Below are 11,199 nucleotides of genomic sequence, written 5' to 3'. Positions count from 1 at the left end.
CGAGCCAAATAGCTTTCTAATCACTCCTAAACAAGTTCTATGGCTACAACAAGGTTCCTAACATACTCCTAGCCCAAAATAACATCTCTATACAAAATCAAATATGCCCAACAAGAATAAAACGCTAACCCAAACTTAGACCAAGATTAAAGGGCAACAACATAACAAAAAGCTCAAAACTACCAACTAAGTTAACTCTGAAAAGCACTTAAACAATATAACAACTAAGTAAGGAACAAGCTAAACTTAGAAGATTTATCTTCTTGGAGCTAAACCTCCAAGAAATCTCTCATTTTCCTTCAAGAACCCTCACAACTCACAAAATCACTCTAGTAGAGGTTCTAGAGGGCAACAGGGGTGGAATGAGGCTTAAGGGTTGAGTTGGGAGGGGTATTTATAGGGTAGGAAAATTTGTTGGCGTTGTTGTGACAGTTCAGAAAAGTAGCGAACGTTCGTGTACTGTGTGCAACTTTTGTCAAGCGTTTGGTCAATATCTAATGGTCCAAAAATAGTCAACAAATGTTCAGTACTTATGGGTGAACGTTCAGGTGTACTTTTGGACTTAAGCCTACAGATCTTGTTTGTACTTTCCTGACATAATGTCAACGAATGTTCGGTACTTTAGCGAACATTCGGTAAGAATGCAATGTTCAATAAAACATGCATAACTCTTGCTACGGGTCTCAGAATTACGCATGCGACCGCATTCGGGAAAGCTCTTTCCAAGATGAATATCATGGTATCCATCCCAATATTTTTGAGTGCCTTCTTAGAATTCAAAAATCTAAGATTTTCCTCTTAAGACGGTGTTTCCAATGCTTTCTCGTCCTTTAGGAATTGTTCCTTAACCTTCACACCATAATTGATCACATACTCATTGGTTACCATGTATAAGCGAATTCTTCAATTCTACAGGCATCGGTACCTCTATTGAACGTTCAGTGCAAAAGTAAATTCTTAAAAAGTCCAAGGTCTTACACTTTACCAAATGAGAATCAACCCTAGCATCATAATTAGAGTGTACTTAACCCTAATTTATTTTCGGGGTATTACATTATGCTAGCATTACTTAGGCTTAGGCATTGATCTTATTTCCAAACAATTACCTATGGTTTGTAATATATTTGATGATCGGTCTTTGACCATCACATTTGATGATCTAATTATGCTATGATGTTTTATCATTAATCTGGTTGTTACGGTTGTGATATTTAGTTACTGCTTTCTTATTCATGTGGTGGAAGTCTTCCGATGTAGTTTCTATGTTAGGAGAGGTTAAGATCTCTGAGTCTTATTCTTTGAGGGATAAGGCTAGGAGATGAACCATAAAGTCAATTACCAATTAATTGATTTTATACGGGGTGTTACTGGGTAAGATAATAACAAAAATAAAATAAAACTGTGGATATAGGATTTTTTATTTTACAACTCAGTGTCATTCTTCCTTTTCTTTACTTGCAGAGCCCAATAATAATGCTTTCATTCTTCGACTTTTGCTTCCCTTCTTTTTAGTTTTTCTGTGTTCTAAATTAGGGCTAGCAATTTAATTTGCGATCCACAAATTTGACAAACACAATATGTAATTTTAGAATTAGAGATTAAGTTAAACTAGTTTGGGTCATAAATAAGTCAACCGTTTATGACCCATTTAATAAACATGTCATACAGGTCAACCCATGAACCCTTGAGTTGGCCCTTTTATATATATATATATATATATATATAATAAATTTTAAGTTTAACTACTTTAAACCCCCATATTACGTAGAGCTTTTTTTTTTTAATAAAAAAAAAAAAACAATTCTGTGAGTTTATCATATTATATAGAAGGGAAATGCTAGGTGTTCTTCTAGTGTTCTCTCAATTATAATTTAGCTTTTAAAATCACAAATAGATTAAAAGTCAATAATGATAATCTCAAATTGAACGGTGATTTTAAAAGCCACATCACAGTTGGGAGGACATCATGAGAATACTAGAAGAATACCTAACATTTCCCTATATAGAAATCCTAAAAGAAGAAGCTTATCGTGAAATACTACATCCGCCAGGTATTTGGCTTAGTTTATTTCAATTCAAATTTTTTTATTAAAAAAAAAAAAAAAAAAAAAAAAAAAGCAGGTACCTTCTCAAACTACCACCTCATTGTCAATGTCCTCCCAAACTACTAATTATGTCAATCTCTTCCCCCCCCCCCCCCCCCCCCCCTAAACTACTAACAAAATGTCAATATCCTACAACAATTACCTTTATAAAATTAAAAAACTCTTCAAATTATTTTTTTAAAAAGCTAAAAACTAAAAACTATATATATAAGGAATTTTTAAAAAAAAAAAAACAAAAAGTAAAAAGAAAAAACAATTTATAAGAATTTATTTTTTAAAAAATATAATTTTATTTTTAAAATTTTTTCTTTTTATTTTTTCTAATTTACAAGGATTTTTTTCTTGTTGAAACTTTTTTATAGTTATTTTTGTCTTTTTGTTGTCTTTGAAAGACATTGCATTTGTTGATAGTTTAGGGAAAAAATTAACACAATTACTAGTTTGATTTAGAAAGATATTGACAATAAAATAATAATTTATAGAGAATATATGTACTTTTCTCAAAGATGAACAAAAGCATAAATTTAAAATTAGATTGTTAAAAACTTTTTTTTTTTTTTTTTTTTTGCCTGTTTATCACGCCACGTAAACCAAATCCCTTATTTCGATCCTCTACAAATATTTATGTGTGAGCAGGAATGCGGGATCCTCTAGAAACAAGTAGAAAAGTAAGAGGAAGATGACGTGTTCCTTACTCTGGCTCTATAGGGTAAGGTTAAAACCGCAGGGGTCCACGTGACCCTCCCCTCCGCTCCTGCCATTTCTCTTAACTTTCTACTTTCTTGCCAGTTGAGCTTCACATGGTCACACAATGTCTTTGTGGTACCCCAAATTCATCATAGTGCTCAATCTTCTGGGGATTCTCAATGCCTTGTCCTTTCCACCGTGCAGAAATAGTGATTAGATTTCCACGTCACACATGCACTTAAGTGCTGTGTGCTTAGTCATGCTAGAAGGAAAGGATGAGAATCAGGTTGGTTTATAACTTTTTGTAACCCTAAGCAAAAAGAATTTTCAAAAACACAGACAATGAACAATAAAAGGGTATCAACTATATAAGGGAGTATTTGCTGTTTTTAATGTTTAGGTTTTTTCTGTGCGTTTAGGTTAGTAATATTATGGTTAGGTTCATGTATAATAGTTATCATTAGCCTTTTTCACCTACCTTTGATGAATAAAAAAAAAATACGGAAAAATGATAAAAATTATTTTTCATTTTATTTTTCACTTATATAATAGATAAAGTCACTATTATGAGATTTACATATAAATTCACAAATCTAATAATAAATTTTTTTAAAAATAATTAAAAAGCAATGTGTAACATGTTTCATAGCCATATAACCTTGCATTAACTGAAGTTATCAGCTCAGCTTATTTTTAGTTATAAAAATTGTGTACTAAACTTTCCACCTTCCAATTGCGACTCTCAGCATCACTTTGTCTAACAAGATAATCATGAAATGCTTTAGAAGATACGATAAAAGCCTCTTCAGATAAAATACTGCATCTATTTCTAAATATTACATTGTGCCCATGACGTTCAAAATCCACTCTAAACGGATTTGGTCGTCTTGCCCTCGTAAAGGAGACTTTTTTTTGCAAATTAGCCCCCATGCCGCCATGTTTGTTAATAACCTCTTATTTGTACTGGAAAACACAGCAATTGATGAATGAGAAATAATTCATTTCTTTTATATGGTCCTTTCATCCTTCGACATTTCAAAATTATTATTGAATTTATAAGTTTTTGTGAACCTCACAAATCTTATGTGTCTCATGTGTTTAGTATTGTGGTTTTATTCATAAATAAATAAATAAAATTAAATACGTATAATTTTAATTATTAAACTACAATTTTAAAGTTAAGCTACAATTTTACAAAAAACTTAACTGCCTTTTTAAAATTCACATTTTCAAATCACTATGATAAACTGCAATTTTTGAAATAGCAAACTCAAACATACCATAATTCCTATGATTTTTTTTCTTAAACTCGAATAAACCAACCTCTGGTGGTGGTCAGTCTCGCTTCATATTCAACCCAAAAAAACATTGACACCATTTCCCCATGCTAAGTCTGAAGGCAAATTGACAAGAATTTGGAAAGTTTGATTAGGTTACGTAGATCATACTCAAGCACCCAATTGCTCTCTGCAAGTCATGAGCTCATCATGATTTATTTTTTCTTTTTCACTTCAAATATATCAGTTAAATCATTCTTTCCTCTTTCCCTCTAATTAGAGTAAGATAAGATTCCATGTATTTTCTCAGGTACTAAAAAGGGATTTTTTAAAAGACATTTGATCGAGAAAGCTTGTTATAAATAAGAAACAAAACTTAGAAACTATATATACAAAGCCAATTAAACATTAGCTGAAAATACAAACCTTAACCTTATTAAGCAGCACACCGAGAGTGAGAGCCCCAAACACAACCTTATAATTTTTTTTTTTTTTTTTTTTGACATGAAATCACAACCTTATAATTACTTAGAGAAATCAACCCACCAAATCTCTTGTTTCAAGGCTTTTCTGCTGCCATTGCAGGTCGGCGTCTTGAAGCAAAACGATTTAGCAGTGCAAGGGCGTTGCTAGTGACTTGAGCAACATTGTTGACCCTTCTCTGTATAGTAGCCTTCACATTTCCGTCCAAGACACGACCGGCGAACCCATCAAGACAAGTGCTGTCGTCGGTCAGCGCCGCGCTAACCCATGTTTGGACGTTGCTCATGTGCCACAAGAAGTCCTGACCCACGGCTCGACCCAAATGGCCCAGCTCTCGGAGCGACTGGCTAAGCCTGTCCACGCTATCACCCAAATTCTCTATGCAGTCTTTCACGCCTTGATACTCCCTGGCCTTGATCCCCCTGACCTTAGTCATCTTCGCCACGAACGCCGCAGCTGAGCGCGCCCTGGCTAGGCTCACTGACAAGGCTGTTTGAGCCAGCTGTCGCTCGTTTTGTCTAATCGCACTTGCATAACGAGAAAGGCAATGAACGCAAAGGGCAGGATAGCGAGTGGCCTTGCACGAGGCCTTGATGAAAGCTGTTGGACTGGAGTGTCTGGCGTCGGCCATGCCACCACCCATGTAAAGAACAGAGCAGAGAACTAGTAGCCAAAAAAGTCCTAGTCTTGCCATGTCTCAGAAGAGCAGAGGTGGACGAGATTTTTGGGTATTCCAATGAAATCAATGGGGAATGGGGGATATAGATTGTGAAGGGTCAAAAGGCTGTTGTTGCCTATCTTTCTTCGAGGATTAAATGCAATGTTGAAGTAAGATGCCTTCTTCCTTTAGCTCTTTTTTTTATTCCTTTCTCTTTAGTACCGCTTTCCCTCTTTTCTCTATATTATCTCCCTATTATCTTTTCTTTATTTATATTCTAATTGTCTGTTTTTTAATGGCTTGGTTGTGTTGGTGGCCTTTTTGAATTTGGCCAACCTCTTAATTAGTTGAGGAAGTTGATTTTTAATTTTTTAATTTTTTTTTTTTATTATTTTTTTTATGTCCGCACAAGGAGAGAGAAACGAGGAAGAGAGATTCAATCTAATAACTTCTATTTCAGGATACTTCAAAAAAAAAAAAAACAGAGATCATAGTTACCGACATTTGGAATAGTGATGGTTTTAGAAAACTTCACTAAAATGCGATGTTTTACTGTTCAAACGTCATTATTCATAACATAATGACGTTTGAATGGTGTTACTATTCACGCGCAAAAGGCGACGTGTGAATAGTAACTATACTATTCACACGTCATCTTTCGCGCATGAATTAACACTATTCACACGTGTAGCTACCCAAATAATTAACAAAGCTTAGGTAGCTTAAGTTGAAGGTTAATTTGGACTTTGGGCCACTAGGAGCAGTTGGAAGGGCATTTTGGAAATTTTAGACTTTTTGACCGGACGTACGCCTCGGGATCACTGTACGTACGCTCTTATTTTTCGTAAGGATGTACGCAGGGGGACCACCGTATGTTTGCCTGCAAAATAATACATGGACGTTGACAATAGTATACGAACGTACGTAGGGGGACCACCGGACGTACGCTACTTTTGGGTTAATCCCTGGATAGTAACACTATTCACACTTGTAGTGACCCAAATAATTAACAAAGCTTAGGTAGCTTAGGTCGAGGGTTAATTTGGACTTTGGGTCACTAGCAGCAGCTAGAAGTGCATTTTAAAAATTTTAGACTTTCTAACCAGACGTATGCCCGAGGACCACCAAACGTACGCTCTTATTTTTAGTAAGGATGTACGCAGGGGGACCACCGTACGTATGCTTGCAAAATAATACATGGACATTGACAATAGTATACGGACGTACATAGGGGGACTACCGGACGTACGCTACTTTTGGATTAATCCCTGGATAATACCTGGACATACGCTACAGCCTTTAAACCGTTGGATAAATAGTACCGGACATACTCTGCTTTTCAAAATTGCCTTGCAGCGCCTCAGCTTTTTCTCACCTTTAAATACCCCCTTACACCCACCCCCCCCGGCCCTTGCTCTTTCACGCTCATTTCCACCTTTAAACCCTCTGGAGACCCCTGTGTGAGTGTTTTGTGAGTTCTGAAAAGAGAATGAGAGATTTATTGGAGGTTTTGTTTCAAATAGGTAATCTTCTAAACTTAGCTTATTCCTTAGTCGTTATGCTGTTTAAATACTTTTCATAGTTAGCTTAGTTGGTAGTTTGTAGCTTCTAGTTATGTTGTTGCCATTAATCTTGGTTTAAGCATGGGTTAGCATTTAATTCTTGTTGGGCATATTTCCTTTTGCATGGAGGTATTGTTTTGAGGAAGGAGGTCCTAGGAATCCTTTTGGTAACTTTAGAACTAGTTTGGGAGGATAGGAGGACGATTGAACTAAATGAGGTTCTACCAGAACCTTCTGGGAGGACGTACGGCCACGGGACCTGACGTACGAGCCTCTAGACGGACATACAGCCACGGACCCAGACGTACAGTTAGAAGCGTTCCAAGGAACGCCCTTTTGGCCAATTGTCCGATAACCTCTGTTTTCATGTTCTAGGTTCACTTTAGTTGGATTTAGAACTAATGATAAGTTTTTTCTTAGTATTCGAGGTTATGAAGCCTCAAGGGAATTTTATGGAGGAGCCTTACGATCCGGGTGAGTACAAATTCACATGGATGTTTGTTGTTACTTTTCCCGCATTGCACATTTATTTTATATTTATCAAACATGCATATTTTGCAACTCTCATGAAATACATTTTGGAACGACTGTGAACTCTCTTTTGCGAAAACATATGGTGATTAATAAGATAATGATGAGCTTTGTAAAAATAAGCATGTAAAAGACGGATAAGATTAATTACACCGTATGACATGGTACACTGGTACGTGTGAGATAATGGCCATGGGCTTACTATACAGGTTAACTTTAATGGTCAAATGTGTGTGTATGTGTGTGTGTGTGGGCTTTGCATCCAATGATTTCGTGACCGGTGCAGCCATTCCCAAATGGTTGGTCATCATAGGATAGACATCATTAGTGGTATAGGCCACCCAAGGTTGGACCCGGTCGTGCCACTAATGGGATGGACGATAGCGTACAATATCCAGGGCACCGGCGTTGTATTACAGGTCACTCGGAACAGCCCCAACCCTGCTGAGAAGGGGTAATATATCAGGTAGACCATGTTGTTGAACTATGACATGATTCTTATATTATAAGCATATATTATATTGATGTACAAATTTAATTGTATTCGCAAGCGTACGAGTCGTGTGTAATATAGTGTGTGCAAGTGCGAGGTCAATACACAGAGAATTGCATTGCAAAAATCAATTTTTATCTAAACTAATTCTATTTTTACCTAGTTCCGAATTTTGGGATTTTTGTCATGCAAAATAAAAATAAACTAAAGTTAAAACTGATTAAAATGGAATGATAAAAAGGTACTAAGGTTTTCAGAATCCACCTCACCAACTTAAAGCATATATTCTCATATGTTAGTTCATAAATTCGACAAACAAGTAAACCCTATGCATGTTCTATTGTTCCTATTGAAAGATTTAATGAATCCATCCATTTGACAAAAGATAATGTATATCTAATTTAGTTCAAAAGATTCAATGTATCCATACTTTGCACAAAAGACAATGGATATCCAAAGTAAATCAAAAGATGTAATGTATCCGTTGGATGAAACACAATGAATATCCAACTTTGACATAATCAAACACAATTTTGTCACATAATTGAATTGAAACAAACATACATCACATTAAAGACGGAATTCTACAAACAAACATGAAAACATAAACTAATCAATGGCGAGGCTTTATCTTCAACCTTAGTTGAAGGTTTTAGCCTCTCATAATGACAAAAGACATAATCAAATCAATTGAAATCATAACAAACATAAAACTTACAAAGGAAAACGTCTGAAAAGCTTAAGAACAACTCTAAGTTGAAAATAGGCTCTAAACGACGCATCTAACGTCTGTTTACAATAGAAAAATATGCTATGAATAATAAAAGTCTAGGGTTTTGGCCTTGCCAGGTCAGCGTAAGTGCACTCGATCACACTCAGGGTGCACTCGAGCGCACTCAGGTCTTCAGGGCTACTGCGGTGCAGCACTTGGGCGCTGCGCATATGGGTGATTGCACGAGTGTGCTAGATCGCAGTCTCCCTGCGCTCGAGCGCACTTCTAGAGGATGCTTCTTCTTCACATCTTCAATTTCTTCGCACATTTCCACACCAAAGATTGCAGTTTTCTCTCAATGACCTGCAAAATATTAAAACACGAAAACTAACCAAAAGCATCAGAAAATAACAAAGCTAGGGTTTTAACAAATACAAGTTAAGGGGCTCAAATGTGCGACATTTGGCACTCATCAAATACCCCCAAACTTACATTTTGCCAGTCCCTTAGTAAAACAAAATGAAAAACATAGCAGAAAATGAAACATAAATCCGATGTCGTGGGAGAGACGGTTACATTTAGCATATGCAACAAGACCCTCTAGGCATCTCTGTAGGATGAGTGAAGTCTCTTGAGGGTTTAACAGCAATGATACCCACAAACATTTTTTGGCACTATGTTATTGACAAACAAGGATTTCCACACAAACACATGATTCATACATTATGAGCAGGTTTAACAAGGTGAACACAACAACCACATCATTAGGATATCCAAAATTCACTTAACTCACAGTTGAAAAATTGAGACAAAACATGCTCCAATAAGTGTAAAGTGAGACTAACATAGACTCATGAGGTTTCAATTATTCTCAAAGCTAGTGTATCCCAAAATTCATAGGAATGCAATAAGATGAAAACAGTAGTATAGGGTGCAAGTACGAGATCGTTCCCATAGCAATTGTTAATTTTGCTTAGAATTTATTAAAATATCAACTTTCATAAACTTGTTGTGCAAATATCTACCAAAATTAATAGGCAAATAAATGTACGTTTAACTCGCAAGTGCACAAGATCAAAATAGTAGTATAGGGTGTAAGTACGAGATCATTTTAACGATGATTGCCGTAAATTATGCTTAAAATAAATTCCGTAATTAAAACAAAACAAAGATTGATTTTTGAGTTAATAAAGATAAAGTTAGGGCTTTGATATCCACCACTAATCATGCTCACATAATATAACAATATGCCAATGCTTTAATCATATTATGAATACCTAATGTTAGCCAACTTAAGGGCATGGGTGTATGCTCCTTAAGGTATAGATTTCCTTAAGCAATGAATTGGGCATGTGTGTATACTCTAACTCTTTCTTTCTTAAAGGATTTAGCATGGGTGTATACTAAGTTGTTATTTAAGAAAGCATAAATCTATGGAAATCGACAAACACATGGAGCCTAGGGCATGGGTGTATACTCCCTGTTTTTCATGTTGATTGACCCAAGAACCCGTAGGGAAATTCTTTTGTTACTTTATTAAGCCCAGGACTTGATCGTCCAAATTGACTTAACTAATTAATCCATACCACATGCATACAATGACCAGTCACACAGATATGAGGAATTCAATAAAACATGAATTAATCAAGGTACGCATCACAATATGATTATCACAAAGGTGCCAATATTGAAATATTAAATAAACATAATTAGGGTTTCAATTTAGCCCTATTAAGGAGTTTAGGTACACATGAGTTTTATGTTAAACATCTTCATAAAATAAAATAGAAAGGAAAAGAAGAAACCCAAAAACTTGAGCTTAAAGAGCCTTCCATTCTTCTTCTTGAAATTGTGTCCCTATTCTATAGGCTTAAGGATCTATTTATAGGCATTAGGAACACTTTAGAAACCCTAAAAATCGTAGGTTTTGAGTCCTAGTTCGCCTAGGAAAAAATGGCACTTTCTGGAATAGGGCAGTTGTTGCATTGCTCTTCACACATGGGTGAGCTCAATTGCGGCCCGTGTGCACTCGATTGCAAGTTTGCGATCGAGCCTTCTACTTGTGCGCGCGAGCGCATGCCTTGTGCTCGTCTCTTGGCTTGGATCTCTCTGGAAGTGCGATCGATCGCACTATCAGAGCTTTTAGCTTTTCCCAAATTTGTTCTTTAAGCCCGATACTTTAAAAAATGCTTCATTTTCTTCCAAAAGCTTACAAAACACCAAAAACACATAAAAGAAATAAAATAGCACAAACTATCAAAACTAAGAAATTAACAAATATAAGTTAAGGGCTAAAATATGAATATTTTGACACTTAACAAATCTCAAACTTGCAGATTGCTAGTCCCTTAGCAATACAAAACTAAAAACAAAATTAAAAACAAAAAGATAAATCCATCTTTCGTGGGATGTACGATTTTATTTAGCATATGCAACAAGACTTTTAAACCTCTAAGCATTCCCTAGAGGATGAGTGAAGTCTCGTGAGGGTTTTCAAGGAATGTTACCCACAAACATTATGCACATGTCATGTTATCCAAAATTCAAGTGTCACCCAAAACCATGATTTTCATTCATTGACAAGTTTAAAAAGACAAACTCCATTTTCACAATGAATTGGAATTTTAAAGTCCAATTACTTACAAAAGGCAGGCTAAGGCATCATAAATTTGAAACACTGTAAAGTGAATT

General features: G+C 35.7%; 1 protein-coding gene across 1 annotated transcript; it reads right to left on the bottom strand.

Moving 5' to 3' along the window:
- Positions 1-4,434: 4,434 nt before the first annotated feature.
- LOC132175695 (pectinesterase inhibitor 9) lies at positions 4,435-5,415 on the bottom strand. The gene has a single exon (XM_059587717.2). It carries the CDS (start codon positions 5,244-5,246, stop codon positions 4,629-4,631), a length of 618 nt encoding a protein of 205 aa, XP_059443700.2. The 5' UTR covers positions 5,247-5,415; the 3' UTR covers positions 4,435-4,628.
- Between the last annotated feature and the right edge of the window lie 5,784 nt (positions 5,416-11,199).

This window comes from Corylus avellana, chromosome 3 (assembly GCF_965113065.1).
Source record: "Corylus avellana chromosome 3, dhCorAvel1.hap1.2, whole genome shotgun sequence".
Lineage (NCBI taxonomy): Eukaryota > Viridiplantae > Streptophyta > Magnoliopsida > Fagales > Betulaceae > Corylus > Corylus avellana.
This window is presented reverse-complemented; position numbering and strand designations above follow the sequence as displayed.

Bases quoted from the DNA above. Each gene is read 5' to 3' on its own strand.
- LOC132175695 (XM_059587717.2), bottom strand. From the start codon at position 5,246: ATGGCAAGACTAGGACTTTTTTGGCTACTAGTTCTCTGCTCTGTTCTT.